The sequence below is a fragment of the Perognathus longimembris genome, chromosome 3 (assembly GCF_023159225.1).
Source record: "Perognathus longimembris pacificus isolate PPM17 chromosome 3, ASM2315922v1, whole genome shotgun sequence".
In the NCBI taxonomy this organism is placed as follows: Eukaryota; Metazoa; Chordata; class Mammalia; order Rodentia; family Heteromyidae; genus Perognathus; species Perognathus longimembris.
Genome location: NC_063163.1, coordinates 67,055,677 through 67,070,420, shown reverse-complemented (window position 1 = coordinate 67,070,420; position 14,744 = coordinate 67,055,677). Strand labels below are relative to the sequence as shown.

General features: G+C 58.5%; 1 protein-coding gene across 2 annotated transcripts in view; it reads left to right on the top strand.

Moving 5' to 3' along the window:
• The window catches only part of Kdm4b (lysine demethylase 4B), a 97,286-nt gene that overhangs the window by 32,725 nt on the left and 49,817 nt on the right, over positions 1-14,744 (top strand). For both annotated transcript variants that reach the window (XM_048341925.1, XM_048341924.1), the window contains exon 6: positions 3,632-3,825. In XM_048341925.1, coding sequence (XP_048197882.1) covers positions 3,632-3,825 — 194 coding nt within the window. The remainder of the gene's footprint in view (positions 1-3,631; positions 3,826-14,744) is intronic.

Below are 14,744 nucleotides of genomic sequence, written 5' to 3'. Positions count from 1 at the left end.
TGACTGAGCCCAGTGTCCACCAGAGAGTGCCCGCCACATCCGGCAGCTGTGCTGGGGCGGGACCTCTCATGCCCAGCTCCCCCTACAGGCCCCCCAGGCAGGAACAGCAGGGCCTCTGGCCCGAGGGGTCTTCCTCACTCTCCTCGATGCTTCTAGGGAGGGGGATTCCTGGCATCCTAACAAGAGGCTGCTCTTTCTGCTGCTCTTTGGGGGTGCATAGAGACTTTTTAGGGCCTGGCCCAAGCCAGGGAGCGGCATAGCTTCTGCTTCTTTGGTAGCTCTAGCTGCCATTTGGCAGCTGTGTGCACATCCAGCCGCCTGCCATACCTGGGGCCTTTCTCACCACCACCCCTGCCCTGGACACAGCTTGCCCATCTCTGATGGCAGCCGCTGTCTAGCCACAGCGTTGTGTGGTGGTCAGGCAGGTCCCGTCGCGCCAAGGGGAAGGCAGCCCAGCCGCTGCTCACTTCCACCAGCAAAGTTCCCTTGCTCCTTGGTTATTTGACATTTTTGAGGTATGAGTCACAAACCACACAGTTCACCCACTTACAGCTCAACCCGTGGCTTTTAGTGATGTGTGACTATCAGCACTATCAGTTTTAGATGATTGTCATTGTCCTCGTGAGCGTCCCGAGTCCCTTCCCAGCCCACTTCCGGTCTCTGGAGCCCCTGCTCTGGATGTTTCCTCTCAGTGCAGTCACGTACTGTGGGGCCTTTGTGTCTGCTTCTCTTGTGCAGCACCATGGCCTTGGGGCTCCTCCAGGCCTGGCTACATGACGCTCCAGTGTCAGCCACCGAGGGGCTTGTGGCTGTGTGGGCTTGGGCTTAGTGAGCATGCCTGCGGGCACGCCTGCCTGGTGCTGGGCATGAGGCTTCTGTCTCCTGGCATCTCCCCCACACGTGATGCCCTCAGTCCTAGTAGTGCAGCCATGCTGGGGCGGCGGGAGGAGGCTGGATCCTGGGTCCGTGTCCTGTGGCTGAGGATGCAGAGCTGCTTCTCCTGTGCCCTCCTTCCATTTGTACATTGTCTTTGCAGGAATGTCAGCTCCGTTCTTTCTGAGGTTAAAGTTGTTTCGTTAATGTTTGAGTTGTATGGTACAGTTAACTAAGTGCGTTCCATAGCTGGGCACATAGCTGGGCATAGCTGGGTGCCTGCTCATGTCTCACACCTACAATCCTAGCTATTCAAGAGGCTGAAATCTGAGCATCACAGTTCAAAGCCAGCCTGGGAAGACAAATCCATGAGATTATCTCCCATTAAGCAGCAAATTGAAGTGTGGCTCAAGTGGTAGAATGCTATCTTTGAGCAGAAAAAGCCACATCAGAGCACAAGGCCCAAAGTCAAGCCCTAGTACTGGCACAAAAAAAGAAAAGGAAAAACACTGAGCTCTGGGGCACATCCCCACCATTCCAGCTCTGTAGGATGCATCAATCAGAGGATCACAATCCAGACATAAACGTGAGACCCTATTTGAAAAATAGTGAAAGCAAAGAGGGCTGGGGGCATGGCTCAAGTTGTAGAGCACGTGCCAGACACCAGGAAAAGGTCTGGCATCCTTATCTGGTATGTGGTTTACAAACATCCCCTCTTTCCTGGAAGGTGGTGCTGTTGGAACCCTTCCCACATACCTTGGTTTTTCTTTCTCTGCCTGTGCTGTTGGGTTCTGTATGAGCACCCGTCGCTCGTGCTGATGTCACGCAGGTCTGCTCCCAGGTGTCTCCCGAGCATTTGCTATTGTACTTCTCAGTCTGTCCTCCACATTGAGCACAGCGGGAAGCGGTTTTGTGGTTGGTGAAGGAATGGGCACAGGTTTTCTCGCTGTGAAATCTCACTGTTCCTTAGGAGTGGTCTTGGCCCTCGGTGGGGATCCTAGATTCTTATTTCATTTTCCTAGTGCACTTTTAGGAGCCAAAAAAGTTGAGCTGCCAGCCTCTGGGTCCAATGGCCAGAGCCCCACCAGGGTGCCCATCCTCCCCGGGCCGCGCCTGCCTCCATGTGCCGCTGTCACCAAGGCCATCGCCGCACTGGTGCTCTCACCTGCCCCTCCACCTGGGGGCTGGCACCCATGTGGCATGATATATGCCCACCACTAGTGTCACAAGGCTTCCCCCTGTGCAGCCACACAGTGGTGGTCACCTGTGTCCTCTCACATGGCCTTCCTTGGTTGTGTCCCCATGTCCTCCTGGCTGGCTGACTGTAGTGTCCCACGCGCCCGTGGAAGGGTGGCTCAGCTCCCTTCCTGGGGACGCTGTGGTGACAGCTGTTACCTGTGCCCTTGGTTGGGCAGGTGTGGAGGCGGATATGGTGCTCACCTCTGATTGCTGGGTCAGTGGGAGAGGGGAGGTTCCTCCTATCTGTGCTGTGCAGTAGCTGCTCCTCATCACACCTCAGCCAATGGGTCCAGATAAGGCTGGGCCGCCGTCCCTCTGCCCTGCTGGGCAGCATGGGTGTGCCAGTGCTCCCCATGCCCTCACTGCACTGGAGCAGTGCATCCTTATCTGATTTCCCACAGGGCCTCTGGGCGCAGTCCTTGATCACGCATGTCTTCTCCAGTCTTAGGATCCCGCAGCACTCACTTTCAAAGACAATGAAAGAGCTCCTGGCCATGGCCATGGGTGAGCCCCAGTGCACCCTACTGAGCCTGTGGGCACCACTTGCCCCTGGTCCTGGAGGAGCTTCTGTGCCACCTCTGGGAGGGTGTAGTACTCTGCCCTCACAGATGGGGAAACTGAGACCGAGAGCACAGAAGCACCTGGCCGTGATCTAAGAAGCACAGGTCCTCTTCCTTTAGCCCACCACCGTGTCCAGGTGATGTGTGGACAGGAAGGTGCAGGTGGAGGTGGCCTGCTCTGGGATCCCCTCAGTCCCAGCAGCCTCTGTCTTCAGGATGTGGCTTCTTGCTCTAGCCTTGAGGGGTCTGGACTCTGTTCTAGCCTTTGTCTAAGCTACCTTGTCAGGCCACCACTAGTCCACTCGTCCAAGGGCCTGTGACATGGGGACAGGGTGTGAACACACAGGCATGGCCCAGTCTCTAGGGACTGTTGACAACTCCTGGGTCAGGACAGGGTTGAAGGTGAGTGAGATTCTGTCCTGGTTTGCCATAATGGCGGGTGCTGGAAGGGCTGCCATTGACTAGGCACCAGTGCTGGGATCGAACCCTTTTGTTCTGGTCCCCCCACCTCATGTCTCCTACTGTCAGGTGGCTTAATTGTCCACAGCTGTGCTACACAGCTCACACTGAGGCTGCAGCCCATGTGTCGGTGCCCAGCATAGCACAGGTTCAGCAAGTGTGCAGGACAGAGCATCCCAGGTGGTGTGCTGGGCCTTTCTCTTTCACCAAGGCAGAGCTGGAGGCCGCATGCTTGGCAAAGGATCAACAGGCTCTAGGGGATCTGGGCCCCTGCAGAGGGCCTGGCTATGAGGCTGGGGGATCTGGGCCCCTGCAGAGGGCTTGGCTGTGAGGCAGGGGGATCTGGGCCTCTGAGGATGGCCCGGTGGGAGGCCTGGGTATCTGGGCCCCTGGGGAGGGCCCCGTGGAAGGCCGTGGGATCTGGGCCTCCATGGAGGACGTGGTGGGAGGCTGGCCAGGAGCATGCTGGCATGCTGACCGTGTACTTGGTGGCCCCACAGGACGTATCACAGTGGAACATCGGCAACCTGAGAACCATCCTGGACATGGTGGAGCGGGAGTGCGGCACCATCATTGAGGGTGTCAACACGCCCTACCTGTACTTTGGCATGTGGAAGACCACCTTTGCCTGGCACACAGAGGACATGGACCTGTACAGCATCAACTACCTGCACTTCGGGGAGCCCAAGTCTTGGTGAGTGCCTGGGCAAGGCCCAGGAGGAGGGGGCAGACCACGGTCCCCAGGAGTGAGGACAGGCCTGTGCCTACCCAGTATGGAGTCCAGGTCTCTGGGTGGCTGCTGCCCAGAGCTGGACTGCACTGCTCCAGAAAGTGGCTGTCCTACCTGTGAGGTGCCTAGGCTATGGGCTGGACCCCAATGTCCCTTGGCCTTGACCTCCAGGTTCCACGGTGGTAGGCTGGCTGGGGCTAGGCAGGTGGCATGCTGGCTTGAAGGCTACACCAGGAGACCAGGCTCTGCTACTTAAGAAATGGGCCCTTGGGCTGGGAATGTGGCTTAGTGGCAGAGTGCTTGCCTAGTGTGCATGAAGTCCTGGGTTCGATTCCTCAGTACCACATACACAGAAAAAACCAGAAGTGGTGCTGTGGCTCAAGTGGCAGAGTGCTAGCCTTGAGCAAAAAGAAGCCAGGGACAGTGCTCAGGCCCTGAGTAGGCCCTGAGTCCAAGCTCCAGGTCTGGCAAAAAAAAAACAAAAAAAAAAAACAGAAATGGGCCCTGGAGTGGATGCATGGCTCAAGCATTAGTGCTGTCAGCAAAAAAGCCAGTGAGCACATGAGGCCCTGAGTTCACATTCTGGTGTCAGCATGCGTTTGTATACACACACGCGTGCGCGTGCGCCTGCACGCAGCATGGGTCCTTAAAGCTGGGCAGGCCATCTGAAACTGTCTCTGGATTACCCTGTGCTGTCCCGGTGGGCCACACTGCAAGTGACTCTTCCTTTGCCTGTGGTCGCCTAGGTTGGCTCCAGTGCCACTCGGAGGGGCTTTCCGTGTCCTTGCCATCCCTGCTGTCTCTGTCACAGTGCTGTCAGGATGAGCCACTCCCACAGAGCTGGTGGTGCTGGCAGGGTGGGAAGGTCACCGCACCCAGGGTCCGGGACTCGCTATGGTGTCCCCAGGGGGGCACCACTGTGATGGCTGCAGGCTGAAGGCCAGGGAGCAGCTGCTTCTCCTTACTGCTCAGAGGGCTAACTGGGGGGGCAAGAAGCCACATCCCGCAAATATCCCAAAGCTGGGCAGGTGGGTGTAGGATGTGGAGTAGGGTCATCGCTCCCACATGCCATCTTTGCACAGCACCATTTGCCAAGTGCTCTGTTGCCATGTTTGGCTCTGCCCACCCCTGAGCTCCCTGTGGACTCGAGTCCCCATGCGGGGGCTCCAGCCCTCAGACTGTCCACGGGCCCCGCCACATCCCCATGGCCCTGCACAGCGGCCCTCCTCACAGGACAGGTGGATTGCACTCCCAGCGATGGCATAGCAAGTCCCATCAGTTGGTTGAGGTAAAGCTGAGATGGGCAGAGCTAGTCCCTCCGAGGCTCTTCCCTGCCTGTCCCTTTGCACAGACCCTGAGTCCCTTGGCTCCCATCCCTTCTTCCCTCTTCAGAACAGCAGCTCAGCGCTTCCCTGTCACTGCCTCTGGCCTCTGCAGTCTCACCTGCCACTTTGAACTCCGGAGGCCTTGTGCTTATGAATTGGGTGCTCTGGCACTTGAGCCATGCTCCTGTTCCTCCATATTTCATGACTTCCAGAATAGGGTGTCACTTTTTGTCTGAGCAGACCTGGGCTGCGATCTTCCAAGCGCACAGGATGAGACAGGTGTCCTACTGTGCCTGATGTTCATGGACTAAGACGGGAGTCCTGTGAACTTGCTTCCTGGACCTGGAGGGCTCAGCCTCCCGAGTAGCTAGGGTTCTGGGCGTGAGCCACTGCACCCAGCTCTCCCTCCTTGTTTGACGAGATTTACTTCTGGACTCTCAGTTCTGTTTTGGTTTCTGTTTTCTGTGGTGCTGGGAATGGAAGCCTGTCTGCATGTGTGCTAGGGCTAGGCAGCCCCTCCACTGAGCCCTCCCTCCCTCCCCTGGCCTCTTATGTCCCCTGCGGTGACACTGAGACTGCAGGGGCAACCCCTCCACTGCAGGCTGCAGACGCTGCTCTGTGCTGTGGTGCTTTGTGTGTGTTGGTCCTTGTGGTTCCAGGCGCCATGTTCCCACCGCACCTCTGCCTCGGCATCCTGCCCCGCATCCTCCCCTCGTGTTGGGCATTAGCGAGGGTTTGGGGGAAGTGACACATCCTGGTGCGTGGCACTGAACCTCCTTATGGCAGCTCTGGTAAGGTGAACCATGTCCTTCATGGAAAGGGCTTAACCAGAATGCCCTGTCACTGAGGTCCTGGGACTGCCCTCCACTCTCGAAGGCAGTACAGATGTAGCAGTGGTGGGACAGCGGCAGCTCCAGGACCCCGAGTCCCTGCCTGAGAGTAACACTGCCTCCCTGGACAGTGCTGGGCTCAGTGCGGCTCCCTGCCAGCTGCGGCTCCCTGCGAGGCCCTGGGAGCCAGCAGTTCTGGCACTAGGTGTACAGAGTGTGGCCTAGGCCCACTCCCTGCATGGGTGTGCGCGGGTGCAGTGTGTACTTGCAGACGTAGGGTCAAGTGCGCTCTCAGGAGCTGCCTGAGTCCTGCATTGCGCTACCACTAGGTGGCACCCCCGTTCTTCTGCAAGGCCTAGCCTGTGGACCTTTCCCAGGCTCTCAAGCTAAGGACGCCGGGATCAAGGGCTCAGAGCCTGCAGTGACTAGCACCAGGCTGGCAGGAAGTGGAGCCTCTGGGAGGGCAGCAGGCAGCAGACATTGCTGGCATCTGGGGAGATCCCAAGACCCACTGTTTCCTTTTTTAAAAAGTCATAAAAGAAGGATAGGACAGCAGCAAGCAGCATTCCCAGTGCATGTCTGCCCCCCACCCCTCACCCCCTTGCAGGAGGCCAGGGCGATGTCAGCAGCAGTCTCAGCACCAGGCAGCAATGCCACGCCCACCTATCCCTACAAGGCCCATTCAGGACAGGCGGCCTTCTGCCGGGGTCAGCAGCAACTTGAGGGCCCAGAGCCTGTAGCCCTCAGGGGTTTCTACAGGATGTCCCAGGTTGGCCAGTCCTGCTTGCTGCCCTCTGCCCCATCTCTAACCAGTACTGCTTTGAGCCTCAGCCCCGTCCTCATACCACCCAACGTGAAGAGCACTTTGGAGGCAAAGGCCAGCAGTGATGTCACAGTTCTTTGGGGACAGAAAGTTCTGGCAGCACCTTGACCTTGTCCCTGGCTTGTGATCCTGAGGAGTGGGGTGGTCCCGGGGAAGGGGGCTTCCTGTGGGGCTCACAGTGGCTGAGCTATGAGCTGCACCTTCCTCTCCAGCTCTGCTTGCCAAGCCAGGGAGGAGGCCCAAGTGCTTGTGCTTTCTGGCACCGTGCATACTAGGTGAATGCCTATGGTCACTTCAGTCCCCCCATCAGATGTAGCCCCGGGAGACAGAGCCCAGTCACTCCTGTGTCCCCAGTCCCAGCAGGGCCTAACGTCCATACTCAGTGACCTGGGTGACCTGTGGACTTTGGGAGCTGTCAGGCCTTGTCCACCCTCTCTTGGGGGCCCTGTGGGCATCTGTCCTGCAAACCAAAGAGAAGTGCCCAACGCTTGTTCCCCCTTCATGGGCTCGGGGGGTGGGGACCTCCGGCAGATGCCGCCAGTGCCTCCACAGCTGTGCTCCACATCTGTCTCCCAAATCAGACCACACCTATCATGGCTGCACAGCCTGAGTGGGACCTGCTCCCTTTCTGGTGCCGGGTCTGGTTTAGTGCTGGCGTACCCAGGCGTATGGCATTTTATGAAGCTACCAGTGTGTGGCCATTTTGTTGTGTGATTTGTGTGTTGCTGTGATGTGAACCCCCTGGTGTAGAGAAAGCCTCTAAATCTGCCTTTACGTGGGGCTTTGAGGTGCCCGCTCACCCCCTTACCGCCCCCCCTCCTCGTGCTCCAGTTGGTTAGTGAGGCGAGGGTGGGGGGGAGTGACGTTGGGTGTGGACAGGGCTACAATGCTGCGGTCGTTCCCCCCAGGGCCTGTGAGTACCTCCATGGCCTGCTTGAGGGCCCCTCGCCTTCCTCTGGTCACCTGCCCCTGGAGGCTGCCAGTTAGTTTCCCGTTACTGCCACCGTCCCCAAGACAGCACATTGAGGGGCTGTGTGCTGACTAGATCCCACAGCTTCCAGACACACTGACAACACACCCCTGGGGCCTCACCATCCCCCCAAGGCTCCCCACCAGGCCCCACTTCTAAAAGTCCCATGCCTCCCACCACCTCTGGGTTGTGCCCTAGGGGAGCAGGCAGGACTCTGTGCCCATGGGGCACTCCCGTCAGGAGGAGCCAGCCCAGGCCAGGCCCCGTGACAGTTCTTGGCCCAGGGCCCTCCACCTGAAGAAGGCACAGAGTGGCCACCACCCTCCCGGGGCACCCCACACTTAGGCCTCCAAGGTTCTTCTGGGCTCTTCCTTTTGGGGGTGCCGTTGCATTCCTTTGCAGTCTCAGTAGCAGAGATAGACAGGGGATGCAGCAGATTGTGGGGTGCTATGAGCGGGGCCTGCTTCCCCCAGGCCAGGATATGGGAGGTGTGGGCCAACATGAGCCCAAGCTGGGGAGGGCAGGCAGGCCAGTGTGCTGAGGCTGCCCAGGCCCCGCAGCCTCCAGGATGCCCTTCCCATCCTTTGCTGCCCCCGACCTCTGGCAGCACCTGTCCTACTTTGCAGCCTCTCTTCTGTGGGGCTGAGATCCAGGCAGCCATACTGGGCCGCATGGAGGCGCATGCTTCCTGTCCTAGGTGCCTGCATGAGCTGCCGTCTGGCTGCAGTGCTGGGGGCTTGTACACAGCTGGGAAGCCTGCTGGGGGCCGAGCCAGTGGACTCCCATCCCCAGACACAGCGCCAGGCCCTGTGGCCTAGGATGCAGGATTTTACTGGCCAAGAAGGACCCCCCAGAACTGCTGAGCTCCCAGAAACTTAGTGCTCCCTGCCTGGCGTAGGGACCCAGGGCCTCCCTCCCTGACCTTCCCCAGGACCCTCTACAGCCACTTGGGCTGGCTGTCATAGGAGGAGTGCTGGGAACTGGCCGGCCCTCTGGGCACAGCTCGGCTGGACGTCCTCCCTGGCTCCTCACACAGAGGCAGCACAGGGACCCTTCTCTGCCCTGTACACACTCTCGCCTTCTGCTGGCGAGCTGGCCATAGAGCTGCTTGCTCTTGATGCCTCCTGGCCTGAGCCCAGGCCCCCGCCTCTTCCTAAGAGGCTTTGTGGAGCCTGTATGGTAGCTCACACTTGTAATCTCAGCTACTTGGGAAGTAGGGTTTGGGAGGATTAAAGCCAGCTAGGTCAAAAAGTTGATAAGACCTCATTTCAAACAAGCTGAGTGAAGCTGGGTGTGGTGGTTCACTCCTCTGGTCTCAGCTACAAGGGAAATATAGATGAGATTGTGCTCTGAGGATGGCCCTGGGGTGAAAACACAACACCCTACCAGAAAAACAATGGAAGCAAAAAGGACTGGGAGCATGGTTCAAGTGGTAGAACACCTGCCTAGAAAGAGCAAGAGCAAGGGCCTGAGCTAAAACCCCACTACTGCCAAAAAAGAAAAAAGATATATACGTATTACATTGTAGTGTGTGTGTGAGAGAGACAGACAGACAGACACGACAGGGTCTCTGGTTGCATGGCATGTGAGGGCATGCACCCCTGTGAGCCAGAGAACCTGGCCAGGAGCCGCTTCCCGCTGGCCCCATGGCCACTCTCACGGAGCTTGGCTCAGGCCCACGGGGGCTGGTGGAGGGACAGCTGTGTTGTCCCTGGCCCGGCTCCCTCCCCAGCCTCCTTATCGTGCCCTTGGCCTTGCTCTTGTCACAACCACTCTGTTGTCGCCGGTGCCACCAGCCCCAGCCTTCTGCTTGTCAGGACTGGGCAGTCAATCTCCTACCGCAGGCTGCTCTGGGCATCTAAACAATGAGCTCCGAGACTGGAGAGACGTCTGAGTCTCAAATTGGGACATGGAGTGCCATCACGCGGGGGAATGGTGCTGTCATTAACAGCCGCAGCGGACCGATGACGATGGGCAATTTCGGGGAATCTGGCACACACGGCATGGTGCGGTTCTGAATCACAGCCTGTCTGCCCCATTAGTCTGATCAGCTGCTGGGGCCTCCCGCCCTCAGCTGTAATGGCCTGGTGCTGCTGCAGCACATTGCTGTGTCCCTGTGTCCCCAGGACAGAGGGGAGCTAGGGGCCAAGCTGCCAGGAAACCCCATGCGTGTAGGGACTCACCCATGGCTCCTGCCAACCCTGGCCTTGGCCTCCCCCTCGTGTCTCCAGGAGCTAGCGGGGACACCTGCTGGTTCCAGGGCTGCAGACCGTGTGTACCTCACCCGAGCTCTCCCCAGGGCCCTGCCTCCCAGTACTGGCCCTGTGTACTTGGAGCCTGGCTGCAGGGGGGTGCTAGAGACACCCCCTGCTGCTCTGCCGACTCCTGGTGGCGCTGGGTTCTGTTCCTTCGCTTTTTCAGTGGGTGGTTTTCTCTTTCTTTTGAACTTGCCGTGCTTATTAGCCCCACTGTGGATTTGCGGAAGCCTGGGGACAGTGCTGTCCCCACGACTCCCTCTCTGTGGACAGTCACTGCCATCCATGCCAATTCAGCACTCCCTGGGCTCCCCAACTATGCACAGGGCTTTCCCTCCCTCTTTTGCTGCTTAGGGACTTTGTGTGCCCCCGGCATGGGTCAGTCTGCTGCCCTCCCTGGGGTCACGCTGGGTGTTGGCTTTGGGGTGAGCCACTCGGGTGTTTGTCAGGTGCTCTGCAGAAGGACGTTGGCTTTTCCCTTTCTATCCTGTTCTCCCTGAAATGAAATGTGCTTTTATGCTTATTAGCATGTGTAGCTTGAGGGAGGGCCTCTCCACCATGGAAATGCATGTCCCACTAAGTTCACCCCCAAAAGTGCTTTCTTTTGTGGTGCCAGTCCTGTGTCTTGAGTTTTTGTGCTTAAAGGGTAGTGCTCTACCATTTGAGCCACAGCTCCACTTTGGGCTTTGGGCTTTTTTCTGGTTAATTGGATATAAGAGTCTCATGGACTTTACTGCCTTGGCTGGCTTTGAACCTCAATCCTCAAATCTCAGCCTCCTGAGTAGCTAGGATGACAGGCATGAGCTGCCATCACCAGCCCCAAAGTGCTTTTTAAACTGCAGTATTTAATTATCAGAAGAACAAGAGGAGAGAAGTTGGACTGGGGTCTGTTCCCTTCCCTTGCTCTCCCTCCTCCCTCGCTCCCCCTCCTTCCTCACTCCCCCTCCCTCCTCCCTTTCTTCCCCTCCCTCCTCCCTCGCTCCCCCTCCCTCCTCCCTTGCTCCCCCTCTCTCCTCCCTCGTTCCCCCTCCTCCCTCACTCCCCCTCCTCCCTCGCTCCCCCTCCCTCCTCCCTTGCTCCAGGTTAGGTGGTGGACTAGCAGGCTGAGTTGCAGCTCCACTCCTAGCACCTCTGGCTCTGCGGTGGCCCCCAGCTGTGGCTGTGGCCTGCACCATTGTCTGGAGCTGTGGAAAGGACCCTCCTGCCCTTCTGGCTGGTGGGTTCTGGCAGCCAGGGGACTGAGGTCTGCTCATTTCTGCTGTCCTCCAAGGGCTGCCGTGTAGCTGCCAAGAGGAGCGTGTGACCAAGTCTCTGTGCCTGGGGTCCTAGAGTCGGGGGCCTCCTGTTGTCCTGCTCCCTGTGCCCCCACTAGCCTGGGATCATCATACTGTGACAGGTTCATAGAGTGTCTCAGTGCCGAGTATGCATGCACAGTGCTCTCCCCTGGCAGCCCCGTGTACAGAGGTGCCTGGGGTGCCAGCTGTGCCATCACTTTGAGGATTTTGAGCCCTGTATGTCCTTTTACTCCTGTGTCCCTGATTGTGGGACTGAGCGTGACCTTCCTGCATGTCTGCCCCGGGTCACAGCCCACTGCCATGTGTGGAAGCGCGCTTGTTTTCCTGCTGTGAACTGTATAAATGTGGTGTGTCCAGGCTTACTCTGTGATGGATGGCTGCCATCCCTAGCATGGGGCTGTGGCAAAAGACCAGGTACCACTGCACCTGCTGCAGGTGCAGATCTGTGTTCTGCTCTGAGCCTTGCTGAAGATAACTGTGGGTGGCAGCCGCTTCTCGTGGCCTTGGCCACCAGCATTGCTGGAGCCAGGGCCTTTGGTTCCGGCCAGGCCCTCGGTCCCTGTGTGCAGATGAGGCATGAGTTAGCCACGTGTCAGCCTGGCTGGGGCCTGGGGTGGGGGCAGTGAGGCGTGGCGTGAAGCCCTGGCTTCAGCACCTGGCTCTGTGGGGCAGACAGGGCGCTGCCGCCACTGGGCTCCATGGGTGAGGGGCCTGAATGAGAGCCGGGGAGAAAGGACCCCAGGAGCAGGGGGTGGAGATGGGGCCAGCCTCTAGTGCTGCTATCTGTGCGGCACAGCTTCCAGGTTACTCTTAGGCCAGGCTGTGGGGGAGGCGGGCAGTCCAAGGCTGACCAGGGTCCACTGGGCCCTGTGAGCCATGCCAGGCACAGGCGCCATTGTGAAGAAGCCTTTGGTGTGGCTGGACAGCCAGGCCCAACCGCCTGCCACGGTGCCCGGCTCCGAGCCCCCGATGGAGGGCTGGGGAGGCTCTGCGGGAAGAGGGGCCTGGCGTGGCCAGGGGGTGGCAGCAGCCTGGCCAGGCATGGTCCCGAGGGGGCCGCGTGAACAGTACATGTGGACACAGGCAGTGCTGGCCCATCGCTGCATGCTGGCGTGGTCTGGCAGGAGCAGATGGCCCATCATTTTGGTGTCTTTTGTTCAGTGTGGGTGCTTAGCGTTGGAACGCTGACAGACATACGGCCTGGCCTGACGTGTTGGGAGACCGAGGGCTTTGTGCTGCAAGGGGTGGGAGCAGCCAGGCTGGCCAGGCTGCTGGGCCCGGCGCCCAGGTCCTTCTCTGCCCACCACGGCAGAGCTGTTAGAACAGGGAAATGCCGTGGCAGTGCCTTCCTTCCTGCCTCTGAGACATGCCAAGTGGAGTTGTAGAGAGATTGCCCAGCCGACTGGGGGCCTGGGCTGTGGGGTCTGCCACTTGTTACCATGGATACCAGTGGTTTCCATGGCAAATGTCACTCTGTAGTGCACCTGCTGCTCCTAGGAGCCAGCACCCCAAGAGCATAGCACTGGCCCTGAGTGCGGGGGGTCCCTCTGTTACCCTCATTTAAAAAGCAGCCAGGGGGGCTGGGAATGGGGCTTAGCCATAGAGTGCTTGTCTAGCATGCCTGAAGCTCTAGGTTTGATTCCTCAGCACCACACACACAGAAAAAGAAGTGGCACTGTGGCTCAAGTGGTAGAGTGCTAGCCTTGAGCAAAAGGAAGCCAGGGACAGTGCTAGGCCCCGAATTCGAGCCCCAGAACTGGCAAAAAAAAAGAAAAAAGAAAAAAGAAAAAAGCCGCCAGGCCCGAGCTGTGGTTCCACCTGTGATGGAGTGGGCTGGGGCTCAACCTCAGGAGTATGGACCTGGTTTAGAGGGTGTGGCTTGCACCTCTTAAGCTGGTCCTGCCTTTAAGAGGGAGTTAAAAGGACACATAGGGCCACCATGGGGCTGGGTGTGTGGTAAAGACCTGTGCCAAAGACAGAGCTTCCTGAAGTCATCTTAAAGGGGCAGGTACCCCTCAGCCTCCCACCCTCCCAGTCACCACCTCGGCTCCACCCCCTAGCTGTCCATCCTGTTCTTCCCGGCCCCCTGCTGGCCTAGGCTGCCCAATCACTCTACAGTCTAACACAGGGAGCCTCCCTGTTCCCTCTCTCTTCCCCTCTTTCTCTCTCCACCTCCGTCCCCCTTTTCCCTCCCTCTCCCCCTTCCAGCAACCTTGTCCTTTCAGGATTCTTGGGCCTTATTTGTTGGGGTTCAGCTTTGGCCTTGAGGGGGAAGGGCATTGGAGAGTGCACCCGAGACGCCGCCCTTCCCCCAGCCCTGGGGAATGCGGAAGCAGGCCACAATTCTCTGGGTCGGGAACCAGAAGAACTGGCTTTGCAACCAGCCCCCAAACTTTCTCGCCAGCACATGTGCCCCCCAGTCTCGCGGGCTTTCGCCCCCGGGGTGGCGCTATCCAGGTGACGTTTGCTCATGAGGGGGTCCTATGACAAGCTCACCAGCCTATTGTCAGCTCTCTGGTCGATGACCCCTTCTCTCATCACCTTCTACCATATCAGCCTTAGCCCCTCCCTTATTAAATCAGATTTGCTCTTGAAGCATCTCCGAGATCCTCGTACGCCTGGCTTTCTTAACGGGTAAGGAGGGGGGTAAAGCGATCTTGTACGGCTGTGTGCACCTGAGGTCTTTCCTGAGCCCCCCACTCCACTCTGGCCTTACTTGCGGGTAGGGTGACCAGGGGAGAGGGTGAGAAAGGGAGCTGTTAGAGCAGAGCAGAGCCTGGATCCCCGCGCCAGGGGAAGTGACCCAAGCCCGGCACTTATTCTTCTGTTCCACCTTGCCTGTGTGTTTGAAATAAATGAGCACAGGGGTCCCTTGTGTAGACAGAGCACAGGGTGGGGTGGGGTTGGTTGGCATGTGGGCTGCCTCCTGGCTCTTTCCTGGGATGGCATGGGGTGAGACATCTGCACTGTAAAAGTATAGCACTCGTGGGCTGGGAATGTGGCTTAGTGGTAGAGTGCTTGCCTCCCATGCATGAAGCCCTGGCTTCAATTCCACAGCACCACATATACAGAAAAAGCCGAAGTGGTGCTGTAACTCAAGTGGCAGAATGCTAGCCTTGAGCAAAAGGAAGCCTAGGGACAGTGCTCAGGCCCTGAGTCCAAGGCCCAGGATTGGCCAAAAAAAAAAGTGTACTGCCCTGAGCAACCTGTCCACTGTGGTCCCCCACGTTGCTTTGAGGCCCTTTTCCATCCCCAGCCACATGTGCCCGTCCTACGATGCTGTCAGAAGCAACTTCAATGCAAATCCAGAGCTGGGGGCGTCAAATGCTACCCAGTCAGCACTGCCTGGCATATGCAGCCCCCACTCCTCTTAAGTGGGGGCAGT